Raw genomic sequence first — 26,519 nt, forward strand, 5'->3', positions numbered from 1 at the left:
GGTACCACGGCTGGGGGGGGAAAAGGATTTCACAGGCCGACTCAGAGGATAACAGCTTCTGGAGGCAGCATGCCCTATCCGGGCAGCAGGAAAGGGTGGGCAACTGTGCTCAGAAAGATGGGCTGCTAGGGGACTACGTATTTGTATCTGTGACGCTAGCAAAGACAGCACAGCAATTCATCTATGCACCTTACGGAGGTCCATCACCTTCACAGAGGCAACCAAACCGTATCTCCAGTACCGCTCAGGACGCCGCGGGCACGGGAAAGAGCAGAAAGGCAAGAGCCAGGCTCCACAGCGGCATTTCTGAAATGCTCCCAGCACCGCACGCACACCCAGGTAGGCAGAGAACCAAGATCAGTGTATGCTCAGGAAACGGCAGTGGGGAGGAGAATGGGTCTTACTGGGAACTGGGAAAACCTTGGGAATGAAAGAGGCCTGCAAAGAGACCAGCTCCATCTAAACCAGAATAGAACTGGACAGCTAGTATTTTTAAAGGCAAGAGAGTTTTCTTTCTTTCCTTTTTTTTTCTTTGAGATAGAATTTTCTTCATTTTTTTCCCCTCTCCACTACTTTCTTTTTTTCCAGCTAAAAGCTGAAGGAAAGCTGATGGGTATAAAAGCCTCTACATCCTTGGATGGAGTGAGAGGAAGAGCTTCAGGTCAAAAGAAAATGCAAAGAGCAGTCCACAGGAGACTGCATTTTTACAGGGAGCACAAAAATAGCAACCAAAGCAATACTAAATGTGCAAGTTCTAATAAGCATATATAGAAGTGCTGAGTAGTCCAGAATGCCTGCTTATTTTTAAAAGGGGATATTGGTATCATAGGTATCTCAGAAACGTGATGGGATTAAGATAAATCACAGTGGACACTACTTAAAAAAAAAGTATGAATTACATAGAAACGACAGAAGACCAGGCTGACAAAGAGGCAGAGCCAAGTACCAAGAGAAATATACAGTAAACCAGGTAAATAAGCAAAATGCATGAAGCTGTACCTCAAAACCTCCTTAGACTAAATTTCCATGCTAAAATAGCAAAATAGCAAAAATATACTAAGAGCAAAACTATCATCCCAGAACAGGGTCAGAATGGCCCAGAAAGGGGACCATTACTGCAAAGTACTAAGAGACTAAATTAGTTAGGACTTGACAGCTCAGAAAAAAAAGAGTCAAAAAGGGAGTGGTGTGATGGAGCTCTGCAAAAAACCACAAACAGCTTTCTGAAGATGAGTAGGAAGAGGTAGGAGTAGCGGGAGGAGGTGGCACTGAAATTACTGGGTTGGTGATTTAACACACACATTAGAAAATATTTTCTCTGCACAACACGTAATTAAACTGTGAACCTAAATGCCACAAACCGCTGCAGAGCACAAAAATGTTCAAAAAGCAATTAGACGAGTTTATGGAGGGTAAGTCCGTCCTCGGCATTCATCAAGATTGTCCAGGTACTCCCTGGAGCTCGGGAAGACCGCAGGTCGCTGGCTGAGGAAGCGGGAAGGTGAGCCAGGAAGCCACTCCGCCTACCTTGCCCTGGGTTTTTTTCTTTTGGCCAGAATCAAACAGGATAATGATGTAACTGGATCTTTGCTCTGACTCAGTATTGCTGTTGTGTTCCCACCAGGGTGCCTATATAAAAGACATTGTGGGCATCCTTTAGAAATATTCACGGGGCTGAGGGGGACTGAATGTGAGTTATGTGTTCTAACACAGGAGAAAGAGCAGACATTAGAGGTAATGCCAAAGGTTTTTAACAGGCCAGATCTCTTCTTTGCCATTATTTAAAGCCATAATGACTTCAAACTCCTACACACAGCCAAAAGGTATATTGCAAATATTCATGAATGCGAGGAAATGCAGTGTTTTACTGCAATGATATTCACCTACAATGCCAAGCCGATTACCCCACCTTTCACACAGAGACATCCAGTAAGAAAATTCTATCCTTTCCAAGTAAATAGTTCAAATAACTTCATAATTCTCATAATTTTACCCTCTATAACTCATAATTTTACCCCTTATAAACTGCAAAGGACACTACGAAGGCAATTCATAATCGTTATTCTCTTTGGCAAATGCTTACTATAATACAAGGATTCAATAAATTGACAAAACAGAAAGTAGCTTAGTTCCACTTAAACTCAGTTGTGTCAAAACAAGATACATTGAATTGAAGAAGAATTCTCTGCTATACAATAAAAGCTCAGCCGTTTATTGAAAAACCAAGGAGCATGTTCAAGGATTTTGCCCACTCCATATTATGGGAAGATATCCTAGAGAATGAGGTTATGTTTCATTATCTGCATTGACGTTAGGGAGCAATGACAGATTTATTGTGAAGATTTATCAGCAATAGCAGTGAGGTTATTGTGCCCCAATACACAGAAAATGTTAATCTACTTTTAACCACCTATTACAGTTTGCAGGCTAAACATTTCCTAACCCAACCCTTTGGCTGGAGAAAACATGTATTTACCTTATAAAGCTGTAATTCTGCATCAACATTCAGCTAATTGGGGGTTTACTGTCATTAATTTAGATAATATACATTCCTCTTACAAAAATAGCTTCTAGCAGCTTCTTTAATTTAACCTTTCTTGTAGCCTTCTTTTCCTGCTGTCACACAACTAGCAATTCAGTGCTCACAAATGACCTGCCATGCCCCAATCGTGCCGTAACAATCAATGGTAGAAAATTCATAAAACAGATTAAATTGTGCATTGGTCTCTTTGATGATGAATTAGTAGAATTTGTTCCCTCTAGCTGCTCCGAGTTAATCTTTGATTTTTAGCTGAATGCATTGCATTGGAAAGAGTAAACTAGGGACACCATATTATTGTTACTTACATAGGTGTCGTGGAAATAGAGCTCCAGCTTCTGCTGCATTAAAGTTGACTTGTTAAGATTTTTGCAGTTTCTCTCTGTTATCTCACTACTTAAAGCAATATATCAGGAGGAACTGCCCATGACAAAGTGTTCTTGAATAAAATTTGATTTTTTATATATACACGTATATAAAAAGACACACACGCTACATTACACTAAAACGTAGCTTCCTGACGTGGTGTTGCACCATGTCAGTACCAAAGACAGTTGAGGATCATTTTCCCACAAGGCTTTAAGGGTGGCAAATACCATTTGACTGCTACAATAGCCTGAAACATCCCCAAAAGCTAGTTAAAAGATAGTTCTAACATTGCAAGTCTCATAACATGTTTTGTTCAACATAAAATTATTCACTTTTTTTTTTTTAACAGAGAATTGCAAGGGAAATTCATTTTGCATTTTTTCCATTTCCCTCATACGCACAATTTGGCTAATGAACCAAGAAACCAATTAGTGAAACAGCTCAAATTATAGCAGGTTGAGGTAATCTTTAGCTAGGGCACGGTTAAAACTACAGTACTGTAAAAAAGAACAGTTTTTATCTTCAGAGACAGCACTATGAAGTTAATGAGCCTTCCTAATACAAAGCGTCAGTGATGGCACTACTTGCCCGAAGACAGAGACCTCACCTCTACCCCAGCAGCACCTGCCAGTAAGCAGCAGAACCTGGGTGAAACCTCTGTGCAAATACAGCCTTTTCTTTCTGCCTGGCATTTTGTGGATCTTGGAGTATTTGGGCATATTTGCAGCCTGTGGCTGTGCATGACAGAGTGCACTGGGGAGGATGAGTCTGTGCCTGAAACTTGGATGTCTGCGTTGAGCTGTGGTCTTTGAAGAAGCTTCATTTTCACATAGCAGTTGTCCTGTGATGGAGATCACGCTGCCCTCCTCCAGCGCCGAGCCAGGGATGTCCCCTGAGGTGCCCTGGTCCCTTGATCCAATGCAAAAGGTCTCACACTTGAGAGACCAAAAAATCTGAGAGGTTTGAGGATTCACAGCAGATGGTAGGCTGAGGGGAGGGTGCCCAAACCGCTGACCGGCTGAGGGGAAGGGTGTGTCTGAACTCCCGTCTTCTTCCCAGACACTGGGATCCACAGCCCAAACCCATTTCCTGCTGTTAGTTGTCTCAACTAGCTTGTCTGGTTATAAGTAAACAGCTTATTAAAGGGCTTCAAGGAACAAGAAGTGGAACCTAGACCTGAGATTCGAATGTGGATTTCCCCAGTTGCCACAACAAACCAATGGCCAGGGTAGAGGGTGGGCCACATAAAACATTACTGGTTTCATGGGATAAAAGAAAGCATGTAAAGGAGTCAGGGAGACTAAATAGGATTCTTTTCTCCAGGGACTGCTCATGCATTTTGCATTACAAATTACTTTCAATAAAGTACATTAAAAAAAGAAGAATCAAGGATGGCAGCCCAGATATTCCCTTTTGCTGCTGTAAAACAAACACAGGTGGCACTAAGCTTTATAACACAGGATATATCATTGCTTGCTAAACCACATTTCTCCCATGGGGTTTCCATCCTACAACCACCCATTTCCAAACATTGTGTTATCACCCTTGGCTAAATTGTTTAAAGAAGACATGTGCTCTGCGCCACAGAGGCACGTTCAAGACGTGCACCAATCTCTTCTTCCTCTGCCCTCCCGTACCAAAACCTTACACTCCCACTTAGGACCCCAAAATATTTCTCATCTCCCAGCCGTCCCATCACTTGTCTCATACCTCAATCCTAGATAATCCCCTGACACGCAGAAATCAAGCCCAAGGCACCTCTTCACGCATCCACCAGGGAAGTGCCTCGGCGGGGGAGCTCACCCGAGCTGGAAGGGGGTCGTGGTAGAGCAGCAGGGGCAAGGTAAGAACCTCTGCAAGACAAACCTTTCTCAGGTACTGCCTGTACGGAGGCATTTGTCTCGTGCCACTCAGTTAAGCACTTCTACAAAGACGTTTGGGAGCAGCCCGTATGCTATTTTAACACCACTCCGGCGCGCGCTCCACAGCTGGGGAATCCCAGGCTTAGAGGAGTTTCAGTTCGCCAGGGGAGCGCTTCCAGGGACGGTCGTCTGTCGCTACCTTTTCTCTTCTTGAATCAGCCTTTGAAATCCCAGTTGGAAAAGTGGAGAAGCTAGAGAAAGAAAAGGCTTAAACTGGAAACGAAGCCTGCCTGACGTAGGCACATTTAATGAGTCGCGGTACGAGACACAATTCCTAAGCTGTACATAGACAGACTCTCAAATCACTACGAACACAAAGTACAATAATTTGAACTACTCAAGCCTTATTGAGCTGCAATCAGCTAATCACTTAGGAAGAAGACCAAGAGTCACGAACAGTTTAATGTAAACATCTTTTCAACACGCAGTGACAGTCAAAAAGCAAAACAAGTATCAGAATGCATAAGGAACAGAATGCATTATTGAAAATACAGTAACGCTGAGCATAATCTAGTGGCATACTAAAATGCTGTGTCTGCTACAGATTCTCTTCTGTAAAATTTTAAGAGTACCTGAATTGCTTATGTATATCTGCTATTTTTAGCCTTTATGTGCTAGATGATCTACTAGCAAGAATTCGGGAATGGACAATTAACATGGGAAGTTTTGCTTTTTAAACTGATTGCACCAATAACCTGAAATTTGCTGAATAATTTAATGTATTTAAATGTATGCTGAATGTATTTAATTGAAGTCAACCAAGTGTTTATCTGAGGCATGAGTTCTGTTCCATGTTAGGTGCTAGAAGTCAGCCTTTTCTTTTCTTCCCTAAAATAGTAAAGAAAACAGAGAATGAATTTGACTTTATTTACAGCAATGGTAAAATTATGAGACGCATGAGACTTGGTAATTGAGTGAGGAGTCGAAGTGGACGTCTCTTGTGACAGCCTGTAATTGTCAGAACCCCAGCTAAATTCGGCAGACGGATTCAAGTAATATGTGGATGCCTGGATAGTACCTATATCAAACCTGGCCTCTGAACCTCCAGAGGGTTGCTTCTCACTGCGTTTTGGTCCTTCCATTTTCATTCCAGCAAGTATTAACCAGAATACTGTATGGGTAATTCTCCACTGCATGCTAAAACTATTTCGTGTGTAAGTGCATAAAAAATTCCATCCCCTAGCAACTGAGAGATCCCTGCTCGAAACGCTGATGGAAAAGATGGGGCTCCAGGAATTTCAAAGTCAGGCAAGGATTCTGTGGGTGTGAAATTGTTGGCAATTACGTCTGATCACTGGCTGCACATATTTTTGCTGAATGCATTCAAATTTGCTGTAGAAATCAGCCTGAAGTATTACAGAATTCCAGGAGCCCTGATTAAAATAAACCGTGTTCAAGATACATGTACTGCGCAGAGAGTCTCGAGTCCAGGGAGAGCTCTGCATGAGCAGGGAGTGTCAGACACCAGAACAACAACAAATTAAAGAAATATATTGTCTCAGGAAATATTATTACCAATTTTCAGAAACAAGCTAAAAAGCTGTTGCTACCTGAAGAGCACAAAGGGGAAGAAAAACAACCTTAAAAGCAATAAAGCAGAATTCGAATGTGAGTAACAGGCAGACTAGCTCGCTGAAAGTCTAGACAGCAAATGGACCTATGTGATTAAGTCATTACGCAGTAATCTGCCATCATCATCTGTCAGCGCCAACGGTTGGAAAGGGAGCCCCAGCCTTTGCTAACACGCTGCACACAAGACGACGACCCTCGCTCAAGCTCTTGCCTTTCCTTGGCTTAGTATGATAAACAGATCAGCCTGCATTTCCCACTGGAGAGATGGATATGGAAGCGCTTGCAGATAGCTGAGCTGCTGGTGAAAGGCTCTGTTCATGGCTGTGTGAGGTCTTGGCTTTCGGCAGCGTGGCGACATCGCCATCACTATCAGCCCCAGCAAGATAAGGCGCGAGACCAGCGCTGATCCCCCTCGCCAGCCGGCACACACACGCAGCCTCCCGCCCCCACGGAGGGTGTGAAGAGATGATCAAACCTTTTTTAATAATCTCATGTTGCCACTGTGAGTGTGGGGATGAAGGAGACAAGGAAAGTGTGATTGCGCTAGTCGGCTCCATGGGCCATGGCTGAATTTTGCACTAAAGGCAGGGTTTCAGTCCTTTGGATAAAGAACATGAGGCCTTTTCCCCTAACATAAAAGTACTTATCCTTTGAGCACAAAAGATATTTTGTGCTAATTTACTTGTAAGTTTTAGATTAATTTGAATTTGCTGTTCTCAAATGTTTGCAGGTGATATCACAGAATCTTAGAACGGTTGAGGTTGGAAGGGACCTCTGGAGATCATCTAGTCCAACCCCCCTGCTCAAGCAGGGTCACCTAGACCACGTTGCACAGGATCGCGTCCAGGCAGATTTTGAATGCCTCCAGAGAAGGAGATTCCACAACATCTCTGGGCAACCTGCACCAGTGCCCTGTCACCCTCACGCTAAAGAAGTTTTTCCTCATGTTCAGATGGACCTTCCTGTGTTTCAGTTTGTGCCCGTTGCCTCTCGTCCTGTCGCTGGGCACCACTGAAAAGAGTCTGGCCCCATCCTCTTGACACCCTCCCTTCAGATATTTGCATTCGTTGATAAGATCCCCTCTCGGTCTTCTCTTCTCCAGGCTGAACAGGCCCAGCTCTCTCAGCCTTTCCTCACAGGGGAGATGCTCCAGTCCCCTAATCATCTCCATAGCCCTGCGCTGGACTCTCTGCAGTAGCTCCATGTCTCTCTTGGGCTGGGGAGCCCAGAACTGGACACAGTACTCCAGATGTGGCCTCCCCAGGGCTGAGTAGAGGGGGAGGATCACCTCCCTCGACCTGCTGGCAACACTCTTCCTAATGTACCCCGGGATACCATTAGCCTTCTTGGCCACAAGGGCCTCTTGCTGTCTCATGGTTAATTTGTTGTCCACTAAGACCTCCAGTCCTTCTCCGCAGAGCTGCTTTCCAGCAGGTCAACCCCCAACCTGTACTGGTGCACAGGGTTATTCCTCCCTAGGTGCAGGACCCTGCACTTGCCTTGGTTGAAGTTCATGAGGTTCCTCTCCACCCATCTCTCCAGCCTGTCCACTTATCTCAACTCCACTCAACTCTCCCCTCATCTACTCAGCCAGTCATTCCATCACAGAAGGCTATCAGATTGGTTAAGCGTGATTTCACCTTGGTGAATCCATGCTGACTACTCCTGATCACCTTTTTCTCCACATGCTTAGAGATGACATCCAGGATGAGCTGTTCCATCACCTTTCCAGGGATGGAGGTGAGGCTGCCTGGCCTGTAGTTTCCTGAGTCCTCCTTCTTGCCCTTTTTGAAGACTCGAGTGACACTGGCTTTCTTCCAGTCCTCAGGCACCTCTCCTGCTCTCCATGACCTTTCAAAGATGGTGGAGAGTGGCCTAGCAATAACATCCACCAGCTCCCTCAGCACTCGTAGGTGCATCCCGTCGGAGCCCATGGATTTGTGGGTGTCAAGTTTGCCTAAGTGATCTCTAACCTGATCCTCCTCGACCAAGGGAAAGTCTTCCTTTCTCCAGACTTTCCCTCTTGTCTCCAGGGTCTGGGATTCCTGAGGGCTGGCCTTAGCAGTAAAGACTGAAGCAAAGAAGGCATTCAGTAACTCTGCCTTCTCTGTATCCTTCGCCACCAGGGCACTCACCCCATTCAGCAGCGGGCCCACATTTTCCCTAGTCTTCCTTTTGCTACCGATGTATTTGAAGAAGCCCTTCTTGTTGTCCTTGACATCCCTTGCCAGATTTAATTCCAAATGGGCCTTGGCCTTTCTCGTCACGTCCCTGTATACTCTGACGACACTCCTATATTCTTCCCAAGTGGCCTGTCCTTTTTTCCACATTCTGTATGGTTCCTTCTTCTGTTTGAGTTTTGCCAGGAGCTCCTTGCTCATCCATGCAGGTCTCCTGCCCCCTTTGCTTGACTTCTTACTCATAGGGATGCACCGATCTTGAGCATGGCGGAAGTGATGCTTGAATACTAACCAGCCCTCTTGGGCCCCCCTTCCTTCTAGGCCCCTAACCCATGGGATTCCTCCAAGTAGGTCCCTGAAGAGGCCAAAGTTTGCTCTCCTGAAGTCCAGGGTTGCGATCTTATTTATTGCCCTGCTTCCTCCTCGCAGGATCCTGAACTCCACCATCTCATAGTCGCTGCAGCCAAGGCTGCTCCCAACCTTCACAATATATAATTACAACATATAATTACAGTTCCCTTTTAAAGAGATTTATCTTACTGTTAAATTGCTGTTTTGTATTCTCAAATCTCAGCTACAAGGTCCAACAGCTTTTTCTGGGGTCTTGGGTATGAAAGTACTAAATTTCTACGTCTCTCAGCTTGTACAATCCCTTTTTTTTTTCATCCCTCTATGAGGCATTTCTCCAAGAAGGTGATTTGTTCTCCTTTGGCAAGAGATGCATTTTAGTTAGCTAATTACATACAGTTGTGTTGTACATCAAATACCACTAATAATATAAGACAGTGATGTTATGTCTGCTGTGAGAACAAGCTGCATTATACATCGTATCTATCATACATCACTGCGGTAACAATTTGAAGATGCTGAGCTTCCTTCCACTCTTTGGCAGAGCCTGGCAGGCAGTTTTCGGTGCGATGAGGGAAGCAAGCATCCTCAGTGGGGCCCCCTCAAAGGCCACGTAAAGCTGTGATTCCTTATGTGCCCGTGGAGCCACATCTCCGACAGCTTCTGTGCTCTAGTTCAAAGACGCTTTTGCCCATGTTCAGCTGAACATGCACGTGGTCTTCCAGCTTTCTTTTCCCACCCGTGCTGCTGCTGCTTGTGCAAGGCTGTGTCCTCAGCTTTCGATGCTTTGCCTGGCTCTCTGGTATGTTATCGCCTCTTCTTTTTTGCATTCTACATCAACGGGCAAAATATAAATGAAAAACACCTCCTCACGAGCCTTGTCTGTGTAGGGCATGCTTATGTGTACATCTGAAACTGTTTTTTAGGGCTTTTTTTTGTTTTTTTCCATTTTGTGGTTAATTAAACTTTTATGCTGATTGAATACTAGTGCATCCCACTATTTCAGGTTTTAAATTAACCTACACCAGTGTATATTCTTACCTGTGCATTTCTTTTTCCTCCTAAAGAATTCCTGCATCTTTCAAAATCTCCAGTCCTGGATGATTAAAATTAAGCATGGAGTGGTTTGTAGAGAGCACATGGATAACTTGCCTTCACTACCCGTCTGAATAGAGACGAGGGAAATCTTAGCTAAACACAGCAGCTAAATGTCAGCTGATAGAGGAAATCTGTGGGATGCGCAGAATACACTAAGCATAGCCAGTGTTTATTCTAAAGCAGAGAGAGTTAAATAAAGGCTAAGGGCATTTATGTGAACAAAATGTAAACTGTGGTTCTAAAAAGTACTCTTTTGGAGTACTCTGACACCATGTTCATTAAGCCATGTTCTCCGCCAGATGCATAATACCTACAGTCTTTGATGCCCTATTCTTATACAACTAGTCTCCATAAGATATCAAAAATGGTTGTAAAAAAATGTCAAAAATATTAAGTATCTATAATCAGAGAAGGGCTCTTAGACACTGTCAGTGTCCGTGGGCAGGTTCACTTGGGCACGGGAGGTTGCAAGCCCAAGGAGCACATTCACCTCATCTTCGTTAATATTTTTAGTTGAAGCTTAGAAAACAATAAAACAAACTAACCTGTAAAAGAAAAATACATATTAGCATTTAGATTAACAGTTATTCTCTCTGTTTCCCATCAACAGACAATAGTGAAATACGTGATGACGGTTTAAGAGTTTTTCGAAAAGGCTAAGGGCTCCTTGAGTTCAAAGGGTTGAGAAACACTGGCCTATAAGGTAAACGGCACTGGCCCTGACACGTGCTGCACATCCTCAATACTTCTGGACCCTGGCAGGAATTAACATTCATACTGCAGCAGCAATTAAAAGACAGAACTAGGTCAGGAGCTGTTGTTCTAGGCACTAGGCTGGCAAAGAGGGGAAAAAGAAAAGAAGAAAGCCGTGTTTGTCCTAAAAATTTCAGTCGAGAAATACAGAAAGATGAGATAACAAGAAGAGGAGGATACTACAGAAAAATAACGGTTTGGGTGTTTTAGCAGTGACATAGTGCGTGCTGAACTTTGCACCAAACGAAAGCTGTGGCCACGAGGCAGTTTTCAATTACATTATGACAATTTAATTTTAAGGAGAGGCTTCGTAGAGGAGCGCCTGAACCGATGGAGGCTGAACACCTAGCAGGTGTTGACCCTGCTACGCCTGGCCCCGTCTTCAGCACTAAACACGCAGGCTGATGCTGCATGTGTGATGCATTTCTTTACACCTACATACAGCATTGTTTGCAAGAGTCATTTCTGTGGCTGGAACATTTCTATAAAAGAAACCATAGCAACCCTCCTATATCTACCGGAGCAGCAGTTAGCATTCTGCTACGTCCATTCTGGTATTCAGTGTTTCTTTTCTTGTGTTTGGTTCTGTATCTCCCTCCAACCATTATATTCCACGTGGAAAGGTTTGTATGAGAGATACGTCCACAGTGCACTCTGTGAAACAGCATACTCCGTGTTACGATGCACGTTGTATCGTACAAACGTAGGAAGTGAGAACGAAACCACCTTGCTTGCATTATTTTTTTAAAATTGCGCTTAGAAACTTTGTGCTCTTTTCGGTTAGTTAGCACCGAACCTCACTGCAGACTGTTTGGCAAGTGCTTCTGAAACGCTGCACGTTGTTAACGAAGGTGACTGCCCTCCTTCATTTCCATGGGTGTCCCATTTTCGTACTCTCGGTCACATGAGCAAAAGGACGGCTGAACCAAATTCCAGCAGAGCAAGAGCCGGCAACGTAGCTGTTGATTAAACCTTGCCTTCAGAGTACAATTCAGCCTAAAAAGCAATCTGTTAATAAAAACTGATCACAGGAAGAAAAGCACTCTCCTGCTGTGAGACTTTGTGGGAGACTTTGCCTGTTAAACCCTGATATTACTGAAAATCAAAAAGATGCTTATTTAATACACTTGCGAGATAGCTCTAGTTACCCAAAAAAGCTACAGTCTTGTAACAGCTGCAGATGTGTTTGTTCCCTAAATGTGGCCGAAACGCTGGGGGTAGGGAGAGCCAGACCAGCACTGTGCTGGCTCAGTGCATCTGCCCTGATCTTCTAGACTTTGCCTGATAAAGTCTGATGCTGCTCCAGTATTACATACGATGTATTACAACTGATGTTGCTTCTGTCAGGATAAGCCAGGTAGGATTTACTGGATTCCCCTTCCTTCAGAAAGATTCATTTCACAGCTCCATAAGCGAGGAACACTTGCCGCAGAGAGCACTAATACGTTCATCGCAAGTGTTCAGAGCACCCTTCTGAGTAAGGTCTGGAAGACGGTAGCAAATCTTCTGGCACGTCCCGCTATTTCAAATAAAAGCCTTAAGGCTCCCTGAAAGTTTTCCTGCCGTTCGAGCTTCGGTGAGCTCCCTCGGCAGGGAGGCTCGGTGCTCCCGCGTTGCAGGTGGGCTCTGATGTGCTGAGAAGAGGAGAACAACCTCAGCGCCAGGCAGCGAGAGGCAAAGGAGGCCGGGCTCCTTTGCAGGCGGGCAGGAGAGGCGGTCGGCAGCCTCAGAAGAGGCGGCGGTGGGCTGGGACGGCTCAACGCCGCAGCCCCTTCCCCGCAGAGACGTCCGAGTGAGGCTGCCGAGATACTTCCCCAAACTGCCCGGCTCTGAACTCGGTCTCCAAAGGTACCGAAAGTCCAGCCCGCTGGCACCGCAGTCAGTGAAATTCAAGCAGACAGACCTGAAGCATGATGCCAGAAGAGTTTTAAGCTACTAGAAGAACTGTAGCTAACATTACCTTCTGTTCGGTCTTTTGACATTAAGGATAGGGTTTTTTTCCCCATATATTTGTCATGGGCTTTATATAGCAGATAAAAGGGAAACTATCCATATCCTATCGGCTTCTTCATCTTCCTAAAGCTGCTGGTCTTTAATCATAACCAAAGGCTACATACAGGTAGCGACGACATATTGTTGGTTGTTTTCATACATCCCTACCTGGAGCAGGGCCCTGATGATTAATGGTAGCATGGCATCAGCAAGTCAAGGTATAGCACTTAGAGAGCCTGTGCATCCTATGCAGGGACTGCAGAGAAGATTATTCATGTTCAAAATACGCAGCAGCAATTGCTGTAAGACTGGCAGTAGTTTATGCACGGTTTTCTCAGCTGTTCCTGGTGGACTGTCAGATGTCAGACACTATGCCAAAGGAGTAGATCATAAAAATAAATCCGCTGTAGCTCCTAGGACAAAGCTCCAGGAAATTTGTTGCCAAGAAATGTGAAAACACCAAAAATGACAAAGTAGTTGCTACAGAAAAATGCCACATTATTCAGAATAAATCACACAGATCACTTGATTTTGACAGCAACTAAAAAGTTTTTTAAGATTCACCCACAACTGAAGTGACTATCTTGCCAGTAACAGATTAACTCCTCTTTCAACTCAGGAAATAATTAAAGATTTGATTGAAAAATAATGTCTTTCTCTCTGGGGCCACTGATGTCTCAAACTGTGGAAATATCAAACAGTTCCAAGAGTTGTTCATTACTGTAGAAGTTTGAGGGAGATGCCAGTGTCTACTAATACTTCTAACATAAGCAAATTATGCTAGAAATCAAATGGCTTAACCTCTGAAAGCATACCATCATTTACCACTTCTAATGCTAGAGATCATTTTGAAAGACACCACTGTCAGCTAATAAATGAATACAATCTTCCAAGTAGTTGCACCTGCAGCACAAGAAAGCATGCTATAGGCAAGTCAACATGTGTTCTTGAAGGCTGTGCAATACAAAGACTTCAGTCAATTTTTTTTCCTCATCTGGTAGAGAGCTCAGAACCAGAAGAGATGCTTCATCTGTCTGCCATGAAAACACTTAGGCATTTAATATCTTAAGGCTGACATTCAGATCTAGAACTTTTCCCGCCTGCAGCTCCGAATGGTTTTATCATCTGTAGCTCAGGTAGCAAAGAGTTTGGGGCCCCCTTGTCTAGCCCCTGCCCGCTCTTCTGCTTGAAAAATCACATCTTCCTCGGACATCACTGGGGTCACGACCGGGTGCATGCGAAGCAAAAACTGCCAGAGCCCGGCTAACTCCCGCAGCCCCCCGCGAGGCAGAAATGCACTTTCCCAAAGAACTGGGCAAGTTGAAAATCTGAGGATGAATCTTTCACTCCGTGAACTTTAGAAGCTGTATGACGTGTGACTAAGGTGTTACACAATCACACGACCGTGAGTAATGCTTGTTGCGTATTACTGAGTCTAATTTGAGACAGGCTTGGGCCCAGGCCCAACCACATGGGTCTGACTGTGACTTTCCCCTGCCCACCTCTCCCTCTCTGCAGAGATACAGAGACAGAAATGTTATGTGAAACCAGAGAAATGCTGTATGAGAGAAGAAAGTCTTGCAACAGACCCTGGAGAGATAGCAACCTGGGGTTGCGATGGACCACAACAGCAAGTAAGGACTGACTCTCCTCCAAGCCTGGCCACTCTCAGTTACAGAACTGGATTTGTGGCAAAGGAACTAGCAGAGGAAAAGTAAATATCTTTGTTTTTAAAAGTTCATACACATCGCAGTTCTACCTGTGCTGCTGTCCTGCCTAATACCTACAGTCCTATCAGATAAAACTCAAAAAGAAAATCCCAATACACTGCTAAACCAAAATTACCTGACCTAGCACATCTGCAAAGAAATACGACAGCAAAATTCATGGATCATAAATGGGAAATAAGTCTCCTGTTATGCTGAAGCTGGAATAAGTTACTCTGCCAAAGTATAAGCTTAGAAGCAAAGAGAAACTAAAGTCCTAAAGATTTTTGGGAAGGTGGCAGGCTGCTGGGAGCTGCAAGGCTGTTCTGCTGCTGACACAAAGCCCACAGGGTTTCAAGCACCCTCAGCAGCGCACGAAGGGCAACCCACTGCTCTGTGACTGCGGCAGTATTGGCGGTGCCCAAGGACACAATCCAGCCAACTGTGGTAGCATCCAAGCTTATCTTACCTCCTACAGCCTGTCTTGAGGAAGAGCAAGTTTTTTGTTTCAGAGATTCCTAGTTTTTCCACTTAGAAGCTACTAGACTGCTAGTAATAGGTGTATACTTAAGGTAGGACTGTTGGTTTAGCCTTCCAGTATGGATAAAGACCCAGGCTAATTCATCTGCAATGGCTCACGGTTCCCTTCCTCCAGGGACTGGTCTCCTGGGCACGCACGCCGCACCACCGAGTCCAGGGTCCGACACGGAGCAAACCAGGCACGTCCTGCTCCAAGGACACGCAGGCCAGAGAGGGCCAAATAAGGGGCTTCACACCGAGCTAGCGCTGGGCTTTCTCAGGCCGCGTTCCCAGAACGTGTTCAATCTGCACGCTGTGTAGGCTGCACACTAGCTTTTCTAGTCTTTCTGCTTTCCCTGCCACAGACTCCCAGACAACTGCAAAACAACAGCCAGAAAAAACTTCTCTAGCTGTACTTTAAAACTTTTCTCTCATTTTGAGCCCTCGAGCAGTACTTGTGCTTAGAACTGCAGTCGATATCATTTCGAATACCTTGTTCCCACTTAACTACTATGTATTTGGAAGCCCTGCGTAGGTAACCTCAGCACGATGCCGTGTCGAAACAGCAAAGTCATGCAGAAGGGCTGCAGTCCGCTGCCATCGTGTCGCTGCCGCCCAAGCGCAGGCTTATCCTGCTGCCGCAAAGCGGGAAACTCTGCCAGGCCTCAGAGAGCCTGCCCGTGCCATGGCTTGCAACACGCACACCCACAGCTCTGCTCTTGCAGGGCTTTTAACCTGGGGAAATAATGAGGACTAAGCACCCCGCTGCCGTGGGTGGGAGGCAAGGGCACAGTCGTGTCCTCTGCAACAGAGACGTGAGGACGAGCTCTCGACGAGTGCAGAGAATGCCTCCTTAGGTATACATACTTTGCAGGTACAGAGAAGAAAAACAGGCTGTCCCAAATCACCACACTTACGATTCCTCATCCAACGTGAGCTGAGCCATTCTAGAGCACTTGTTTTTTTTTTTCTTTTTGGCCAGATTCTAAAGATATTTCAATCAATTTATGCGATCAGCCAGCTCTCAAATGAACAAAAGCTAGTAAAAATCAAAATGGGCATCTGATCCCTGCCCAATGCCAGGAGGAGATCCTTAAACAAAAATAGCTGTGTGGGGTTTTTTTTGTAATTCAACAACGGAGAAGGGATCTAGAAAAAAAAAAATGTGTTCACAAAGTTCAAGCTAATGTGTAATCCCAATGCCTGTGGGATTCTCCAGCGATTAAAAATTGAGTTGCCCCTGCCACAGGGTGGACAGGTCATAGAAAGGGACCTACCTGGAGGGACTTAACGCTCCCCTTGGGAGCCTGGATGGAGTAAGGGAAAACAAATGCAGCTGCTGAGGGTCACTCGGGATTCTCCTTAGCAGCAGCAGCCTGCCTGCCTCTCCAGGCCTTTGGCACAGGGCATTTTACTGCTTCCAGGACTCTGCTGCCCAGAACAGCTGTGCAGCCTAAACCTAGACTATTTCGATATAACATCTCCGTGCAAATAGGTACTACTAATATAGCATCCTAATTTGCAAATACACAAACTCGGAATCCTTGCCGTGCAGCTAATTAGAGAATAATCAATTCGTTCTTGCTATCTCAATGCAACTAAGAAAAAGCCAGCAAATACTTAATACTGATTTGAATTAATAAGTTTGTATAGTATCATCTGGAACCAATCATCCATTGCTTTTTCATCTCATTTCTTTTTTAGCACCTTCAGTGCGCACCCAAGAGAATATGTCCATATAATAAGCGCCTTGTCACGGCAATTGCTGTTGTGGTTATGGGATAACATTTATATCGGTACTGGTATAGTTGGGATCCAGCACGAGCAGAGGCTGACAGCTCACAGAGCACCAGGAACAGTCCAGTACTGTATATTCTTCTCAACACTATTGTACCAGAAGCTTTTAAGTAATTAGTTCTCCCTCATTAACAGTAGCACTGTCTGAGGAAGAGCACAGAGGTGCTCGGCAGCCCCATCCCGGATCACAAGGCAGAACTCCCCGGTCTTGCAATGGGAAGCACAGCAGTGCAAAGCGGAGCAGGGGAGGAGCACAGCACAACCGCAGCGTGTACGCAGATAGGTTGTTCCACGAGCAGATCGCTAGGTGCTATTTTGGCAAGATTTGCCACCACAATAGCAATAAAAATATTCATAGGACATTACCACAAACCCCATGTATTTTTAAATCAGAAAGCTGAACTCAATTTATGAACATCACTTTTATGGTGACCTATGTGTACTTCATTAGACATCACATGTCATGGTGATTTTATGCCAAAGTTGTATCCTAATGACTTTAAAAGAAGCAAAGTTGATATACTTCACATATCAAAAGAGAATCTTTATTCTACAAATACAGTTACCAAGGTGAGCAGTGCTATTCCACTGCAAGCACAGTTCTGTAATAAGCTGTGTGGGGTTTGTGCCTTCTTCCTGACACATGTAATGCATTATTCCGTTTTTCTCTTTTATACTTTTAGACGCAAAATAGACATTTGGTAAAGTCTAATTTAATATTATCCCTTTAATACATTTAAACACATCACTAAAAACTGTGTTGCTAAAATTACATTGCAGAACAGCCAGGTGAGACAGAGAGAGTTATCTCCTGGGCCCTGCACTCCAGTGCTTACTGATGTAGGATTACTTCCATGAATGAGGATTGCTCCCGTAATTAAGGGGAGCAGGATTGCACCTATTGTTTGCAAATCTCCTTTTCTATACATATCCCTATTTTCACCTTGGGGTTTTGTTGTTGTTGTTGTTGTTTAAAACATACATAGGACCTTTAATTAATTATAGCACTAGATATCACTATGCTGTACTTTCATCCCTTCAAAATATAACTGTCTTTCGGATGACATATAAAATGCTGTCATGAGCAAAACAAAGTACAAGAAGCAGCACCTGTACTATCTAGTTAAAAACAAACAAGTGTAAAGAGGAAGAGCTCACTGTCCACCATCAAAACTTTTTCATGTGTCATTTCATATTCATGCTCCTATTCATGGCTTCTGCTCTCAGGAGCTGATTTTTTATTTCCACTATTTTTTTGCACTACATTCTAGTGAGCTGCTGGAGAGTTCTTGCACGATACTGAAGGTATCGCTGCTGGACAAAAATCAGACAAAAAATCGAGGCAAATACTACAGCTATACAGATACTGAGCAATAAAGCAAAACTTTTAGGCATTTTTCAGCTTATACTAATACAAGACTAGTAAGTCTAGCCTTACTTCATCACTGCCATATGCTTTACACACAAAATATATCCTTCTAACCTTGGAAAAATAGATTAAGTTACTAATGCTTTTCAACTACTTTAGAATGCAACAGTACAGTTAATGCACCATATGAATGTTATACGAGTCTCAGTTTCTATTCCCAAACTAATCAGAAATGTACTTAGCTGAATAAAGAGCATCGTTATACTTACGGGAAAGAACCAAAATTTCTTATGAAAAGTAATATAATTCTATTCAGCTTCTCTGGTTTGACACTGAATTATATTAGTCTCAGTTTTGGCTGCAATAAATCAAACTTGGATCATAAATATGTTCAGTTTTAATAGTGTGCTACAGCCATTTGAATACCAGGAAATATATATTAAATTATACAAGTTAATATAAGAAGGCTTGATTTTGACTTCAATGTCAGTTCTGTAGATAGCATTTACACTTATTTTAGGGTTAGAAATAAAGATATTGAATGCCTTTTCAGGATCCTTTAAGTCATTTTAAAAGCAGAAAGAGTGCAGGCTATTTTTAAAAAAAGCTGATTAAAAAACTACATGTTACATGTACCGTGAACTGCAGACAGCTGATGAAGGATCCCGAAAATGTCAAAAGTTGCACAACTTACCAAAGCAGCACGTCTTCTTCCAAGAGCAGGAGTTTATGGTGAAGTAAACCTGAGTTACGAAAGACTGGGCATCCTGGGTCCATCCTGCACAGGGCTTATCCTTAAAATCCACGGGGCTGGGTCGGGCGCAGCAGAGGACCGCAGGTCTCCCCTCTCCGGAAGGCATATTTGTGCTCGCCCGGCGGCTTCGCTCCAGACGCTCGACGGCCTCGGCCGGGCCGGCAGCCACTTGTTGCAATGGTAACAGGCAAAGCCAGGCTCTGCCTGCGCAGGCTGCGGCGTGAATAATTCATGCCTTTCGCCTCCGCGCATTAGCATGCCGTTCAGGCAGCGCAAACGAAGCAATTCATTTTGTGCTTTGTCTTCGGGAAGAGCTCGCCCGGATTAATGAGGGTTATCTGTGATGATAAAACCCGGGCCCGCTGATTTATTTAGTCTGATTGGTTAGAATTTGTGTCTCTAAATGCAGGTTTTATTGCTCGAATATAAATTCTGCTGTGCATTTCCACCCTTGTTCAGGCATGCACAGGTCCACTCAGCTACAGCAGCAATATCTAGCTGCAGCCCATGAATGTTTCATTTTCTTGACTTAAATATTGAAGCTGGGCTCTTTGTTTGAGTGCTTCTTGAGCAAAGTTAAGAGGAAATCTAGAAGTACGCTGCTTGCATGTGTTTTTGCACATATTTCTGTGATGACCTCTTTGACTGCTAAATAACTAACACCTGGCTTTCGAAATGTTGGTGTTCTAAAAAAAATGCAATGAAAAACAGCAAGTTTATAATCCATTTCTTTAATCATATAAATGGCAATGTTAGTTTTCTAAAAGAGGGTTTTGACGGCTATAGATTGCAATTTGATATTTTAGTTTTCATTTAGAGGTTTTTTTATATAATTAGCAGTGACCCCATCTGTACTCTAAATAGGACACTGGCAAAAAAGTGCCACAGAAATTATTTGAAGTTGCTAATGAAAAAACTCTTAAAAACATACCATGCAAGATTGTTTGCTGTCAAAAAGCAGACTGAGAGTTGACTCATTTACAGCGTATGAAGGGGGAAAGTGCTTCTAAGGCACATGTTTCTAATGGAGAAGGTGATTACCTGCTGAAACAAGCCACTGAGTATAGCAGTGAACTCTGCATTTCCTAGACCCCTTTCTGGAAGATATGCTTTAGTCAAACACAAAAAGACTCAGAACAGGCATAAACAGCTAAAAAGTAGAGCAGATAAGAACAAATTCCTTAAATCCATTTAGTATTATATTATATTCATGTAGTTTATGGAAGTCTGTAGTGCATATCTTCATACCACTTGGGTATAGTGATTTCTGTAATCATTAAATCACAGAGTTTTACATTGATTTCAAGATTTTATGCAGAACACCATTACATTTTCATGGAAATTAGGCTGGTGGAAGTTTCCTGGGAAGCTTCATAATGTTTACTGCTACGGCTTTCTAGAGTAACCCAGCTGGACCCATTTCTTCTTCCACCATTTTCTCATGGCTTTGGTTATTGCAGGGAAGGTTTCTTAAAGAAAAACAGCTTGGAGCATAAGAATATGAAATCATTTGATTTTGCCTGAGATCTTATAGGTAAAGCTTATTTGTAGCTCTGACATTTTTATTCTAGACTGTTTCAGACAAGAACAACTTTATTCAGCTTTTGATGTATATGGGATTGAATGACTAAGGACTTTGACCACCAGCTTAAAACTGCAGCAGAAATAGAAGAGTTTGTTAAGAGCTGCCAGATTTTGGCATGGACTAGAACTTGCTGTTGCTTCCAGATTGCAGATGTGATAAGGTTTTAAGGTGTTGAACACAGAGATCCCTTCTGAGTTCACATCCTCTTATGGTGGACTTCTAACAATGGCTGAAGAATATGCTTTCACCTGAAATAATGCTGCTCCTTCACCTACACTTAGCGTTGAAATTGTCCCTTAGGCTATGCGCAACTTTAAAGCAAAGGTCAGGAAGAAGGGGAGAAGATAACCAGACAGATACCGGCCCGCTCAGTCCTTTGAAACATTTCCCCTTAGGCTGTACCGAGACAGAAATTGAGCCAGGGCTGATCGTCATTCAGTTTATATAATGCTATCTCTGGCTGCAGCTGTGAAAAGGGATTACGCCGGTCGATATCAGCAGAACAGGTTCAGCAGTGAGGCTGGCATGTCCTGCAACTTCTCTGAATGTCCAGGTAGATGGTGCAAAGGGATGAGTGCAGAGAAGGTCTACTGAGAAGGAAAAGGGAGTAGCTATATACCGATGCTGCACGAGTTTTGCCTGAAAAATTCATTGGCACGGTTGTCGCTCAGGCTCTCTCTTCAGCCTATGTCACGTATGCAAGCCAGTAACAAATTGTGGTTGACTGTGCTTGAAAGCTACAGAAATGTTGACTAGCAGGAGCGGGAAGATGGGGTTCCTATCCATTGCCATCAAAATAGCAGCTTTTAGTGCTGTTGACAGTTTAACAGCTACTCCTGTACATTGGAGGGCATTGTGAAGTACTGCCACTATGTTATTAACCCAGGCTGGAAATTTCCCTGCAAATGCAGAGTAAAAGCCATGTATATGGAGCTTCTGAAATATATTAAGATTAAAGGTGTGTGCCATTCACATCAGGAATGTTCTCTTTCTAATTGGTTTTCATGATGGGCACAATAATAATTTAACTGCCAATTACCCTACAGTATTTTTTTCAGATAAGATTGATTGCATTGCGTTTTAAAGATCCAGATGATACCGTTCAGTTCAAGCGCAAATCAAACATTTTTAATTCCTTTTGCCTCCTCTGGGCACCAGAGATGGGATGTGGCTATGCAGGAGCTGTGGGACAGAGCACGTAGTGCTCGAGTAGGGGCTGTCAGAGCTACATCCCCTTGGAAAATCTTCACTGCTCAGAAAAATGTCATTGTGGAAAGTTGCATCCCTGTATGTAATTATTTGAAATGATTCCTGGAATATGCTGAGCAGCATCGTACGTTTGAAATGGTTTGCACGGCCCCAATCTGTCGGCGTTCAAAGCAGGTATGCATAGCACCAGACGGAGCATGCACGCTGCGTAGCTGTGGAGGGACGGGATGAGCACGAGACGCCAGAAGGGCTTTGGGATTCAGGGGGTTGCAGTGTGACTGCCTATTGATACCTTTAAATTAGCTATCACTGTAGTATCTGCTTTCTGCCAAGGTGCTGCAGGAAATCGGTGAGATGTGTCTGGGAGGTTGGCGGATCGATTCTGCACTCTGCCCACGAGCTGACCCTCCCTGTTGGCTGTCTCTCCCCGTGTCACATCAGTTTTTTGGCTTTTTTTTGTTCTTCGGCGCCGCTGAGAAGCCTGCTGAGAGGCCCTGCCTCCGGCTGCCGGCGGAGCGCGCGGGGCCCAGCGAGCTGCTCCAGGAGGGCAGCGCTCCGGGCCAGCCGGGGACCACGCCGCTGCCCAGCCCCGGGGAGCAGTCGTCCCAGTGCGGGCCCGATGCGTCCTGCTCCGACACTGCTTCCCATCTCCCTTCCCAAAGCACCGGGAAAAACAAAGCATTACAAAAATGTCAAGCTGTGAAAAGAAAAGGCGAAAGCCAGAACATTCCGAGTTAATGCTGGTGCTGCAACTCCAGCCATTAACTCAGAGGCGTGCCTGAAGCCGGAGCTGCCCTTGCCCTAGCTGGTCTAGCTATCCAGCGACACAGATCTGGGCATCGCAGGGGGCCCAGACCGGTACGTTGTTTGGGTACGGGAGGGGAATAGCGATGGCTGAGTTAAGAGGCTGGGGGTCACTCATATGGGGAAGAAGAGGGGCAACAAAGAGACAGGTCTCCTGAAAAACCATGTACGGGAAGGCAGGTGAGGGAGGAGAGAAGCTCCGCCAGGATACGGGCAAAAAAAAAAAAAAAAAATAAGGATACTGAAACTTAGACGTGGAACCTAAGAGAGAAGACACGAGCAAAAAGGTGGCCAGGAAAATTGGAGAATAATTGTGAAAAAAACCAGAGTGATAGGAGAGAGACCTGGACAGGGGTCTGCCATTAATTTGGCGCAGACCGGGACTGAAGTGGAAATGGAAGGGGACAGTGTTCTCTTGCAGGGGAAGAAGCGCAATTAGGACAGATAAAGACTGAAGAAGGAGATGCACAAGAAAAGAGCTCAGATTTGGTGGCAGCAGATGGAAGAGTCAAGTCATGTTAGGTTTATTCTTCTTTGGCACCTGGCGTGGACCAGTGTTCAAATCTCGATGTCCCTCTCTGCGCAGTACATTTTGCATATTGTTCCTAATAACTCAGTCCAAGCCTTAATGGTTGCCCACATCAATTAATGTATTAGCTCAGGTGGAGGAGTTTTGTAAGGTGGATCTAAAGGTCCATTTTAGCTTGTCACACATTTGGCTAATATGATAATCTATGCTGGGATTCCTGAATTTCTGTTTATTATTTCAAAAATTCAAATTACACATGAGAAAGAGAGATTTAAAATATCATTAAGGCTGAAAGTGAAGTACTCAAAAGTAAGTAAATTCTAAGAAAACTGAGGAGGGAGGGCTTCACTTTCAGGTTTTTGCAAACCCAATTGCATATATATATATATACACATACGTGTGTGTGTGTGTGTGCGCGTGCCCGTATGCACGTGTGTGTGTATTGCTCTCCTGTTCAATATCTTAGAAACAAAACATCTTCATGATTTTTTTTTCAAATTCAAGCTATCTGGTTCTTTGAACATACTTTGAAAATTTTTGAAAAAGTTGAATGCTTATATTCAGTTAAATAGTTTTTAAGATTAATGACTACAGTAGCTTCAACATAATGCACAATTAAAAGCAATCAAACCTCAAATTGCTCTTATTCAAAAATTTCTCTCTAGCATCAGTAATAGCCTATATAGTTTTCAGTGAAGTGGGAGTCATAAAACTACATTTTAGAGTTTACAATTGTTGTAAATACAGATTTATGGGCAATAAGGAAGTATCTCTGTGTACTTTCTTGTGCCTCTCATTTATCAGGATAAAGCTGAGACAGCCTAAAAATGTCTATAATTAGTCTAAGCACTTAATTTAACAAAACAAGCAGTTTAAACAAATACAAACTACTATTCTCCAACCGCCATGTACATGAAATAACAATTATTTTTGCAAGATACATAAAGTCACAGGTGAGTTTATAACAACCTAATTAAAGCATAAATTAAACCTAGGACTAAGGATATTTTTGCATCACCATTTAACCAAGGGAAAGAAAATATTATCTTTTAACAAATACTATAGTACTCTTTTTGTATAATTCCTCTTTTTGTAATATGTATGAGGATACTTCAGAACTTGCAGCCTATTAAGCAAGTTGCTTTGCCTATAAAGACATACAATAAAAGTACTTGTGTAATTTTTCCCTTGAATAAACAAGAACATATTTTGCTTCTTTCTATTCTGTCATGTAATCTATGCATTAAAGAAGACCAGTGCAATGATGAGAAAATAATTAAAGTTACAAAGTCAGAGAAAAATACCGATAAGTTGGCTGAAGGGACAGTTTGCTGGCTCAGAACTGACATGCATTACTTAAAGGACCAAGTATTTGCAGGCAGTGTAATTAATTTTTTTTTTAACTACATTAGTACATGACATTGCAAGATACAGAGCACACTAAAATCAGTTGGAAATGAGGAGACCCAGCACTTTCCTGGATTCAGTCCATAGCTAATTTGGCTGCAGTCCAGACCTGGCTCTCTAGCAAAACCCCTTCCTCCCAGTCATACTTTAAGTGGTTTTCAAGAGATGAACTTGGGTTCAGAATACACATTAGTGGACCTGGCTGGAGCGGTGGGGCCTAAATTCCCATGGCCTTTTGCAGTCATCTTCAGAGATGATGAATTTTCTTAATGCATCCATAGACAGTCCCAAATCTGCTTGATGGCAGAGTGAGAAGTAGGTGGCATTGCAGTTTTACAAAATCACCAACAAACCGTGGGCAGGCAGTGTCTCACCCATAAACATTCATGCAGCAACAGTGAGCTGAGCTGTGCGTTACTTGTCTTCAGCAGTGGTCTAGCAATTGGTCCCACAGCTCTTTCTTCTCACCATTATTCATCAAGTTATTTTTCTAAACTTCATTTAGATACCTTTCTGGGAATATCATTTTCCCCTTTATTTTTAGAATATAAATAGTAATTGGCAACTTCAAATACTTTTTCACATGGATTTTAGGATCTCGAACATTGGGAGAGTATTTTACTGCAGTTAACAGTTACTCTCCCAAAGGTCTGGTTTTATGTGGGTGAAATCTTGGCTCTTTTGGAGGCAACAGCAGATCTGCCTGTGCCTTTATGGGTGCCCAGATTATACCAGAAGCCTTATGTGCCTCCTCCTTTTGTTGTGATCCTCTCATCACTTAGACATGGGAGACAGCTTTCTCTTACAGATCTCTAGAGCGCCCAGCCCTACGAGCCCTCATGCTTTATTTAATCCATAGTAAATAAATCATTAATCAGCACCTCAGCTAAAGAACAAGCCTTGAGAGCCAGCTGTAGATAAGGCGCTTGCCCACCTCTTGTCTGACGTCCCCTGCCACCACGCTGCCCACGGCAGAGCCCTGGTGGCCAAGGAGGACCCGGAGGGCAACTCCTGGAGTAACATATCACACCGATGTGATAGCCCACCGGGCTAAAGGACAACCTCAAATTCTCAGACACCAGAGAGAAGCCAGAGGCCTTCCTTACAGGCGTCCTTAAAACCTGGACTGAAAAATCCCTTCATTTTTGTTATTGGAAAATAGTGCAGCCTAAGTTGTTGATTGTACTCTAGCAGCAGAGGCCATCATGAAGAACCATCTTCACAGCCCAGCCTGGAACACAGCAATCAGGCTCAGCAGGACAGCCCTCTGTACAGCCGATGCAGCCTCCACTTCATGGTTGGCTTCGTGAGCAATTTGTACAAAGAAGCAGCATTTGCTTCTTGACTCATTTTAGTTTTGCAAAAAAGAAAAAAATAAATTGATGCAATGCTTATCTAAACTGACAAAGCACCTGTAGTACCCCCTATTTCTTCAAATATTTATCTCCTAAACATTTTTAATTTTAAACATAAGCTATTTAATTCCTAATGAACACTTTGATATTAATTGGTCTTAAGGTAGTAAAATAGAAATATACTCGGTAACTGGCTATACTGTGCAAGGGGCCTGGCTAACACTACCACTGGTCTTGGATTATATCTTCATCATTATATCACATTCACATTTATTAACAGGCAATCTTCTGTCTTCTTCAACTTAAATGTCCAGTTTGCATTAAAACAGAAACACACATCAACAAAAGGCTATAACAATTTTAAACAATCCTAAACACTTAAATGAAAATAAAGAGAGGGAGATAAAGTTACAATCTCTTACATAGATACAACCATTTAACACTGCCTTTGCTTCCCAGAAGCAATACTAACCAAGTTTATGAAGAGACAAGTCCTATCCCTAGTTCACGTAATTTGAGATAGGCACCACAAGAGTTAGAGTCAAACTTTTGCTTTTTCCTGCACAATAATTCTAAGGTCTTTCTTACACAACAGATCTAAGAGCTTTGCTTTTTAACTGCACATTGCAAAATGTTCCTATCAGTCTTGATGGACCACTGCCTTGGACTATTAGAAATATCCCTCTGACCCTGACAAATCCCAAACCACCTC

General features: G+C 43.5%; 1 protein-coding gene across 1 annotated transcript in view; it reads right to left on the reverse strand.

The window, feature by feature from the left end:
* C6H10orf90 (chromosome 6 C10orf90 homolog) overlaps positions 1-19,386 on the reverse strand; it is a 68,660-nt gene extending 49,274 nt beyond the window's left edge. The window contains exon 1 of the mRNA XM_026115917.2: positions 18,859-19,386. Within this exon, the coding sequence (XP_025971702.2) occupies positions 18,859-19,024 (166 nt within the window). The 5' untranslated portion in view covers positions 19,025-19,386. The remainder of the gene's footprint in view (positions 1-18,858) is intronic.
* Between the last annotated feature and the right edge of the window lie 7,133 nt (positions 19,387-26,519).

The sequence above is a fragment of the Dromaius novaehollandiae genome, chromosome 6 (genome assembly GCF_036370855.1).
Source record: "Dromaius novaehollandiae isolate bDroNov1 chromosome 6, bDroNov1.hap1, whole genome shotgun sequence".
Classification (NCBI taxonomy): Eukaryota; Metazoa; Chordata; class Aves; order Casuariiformes; family Dromaiidae; genus Dromaius; species Dromaius novaehollandiae.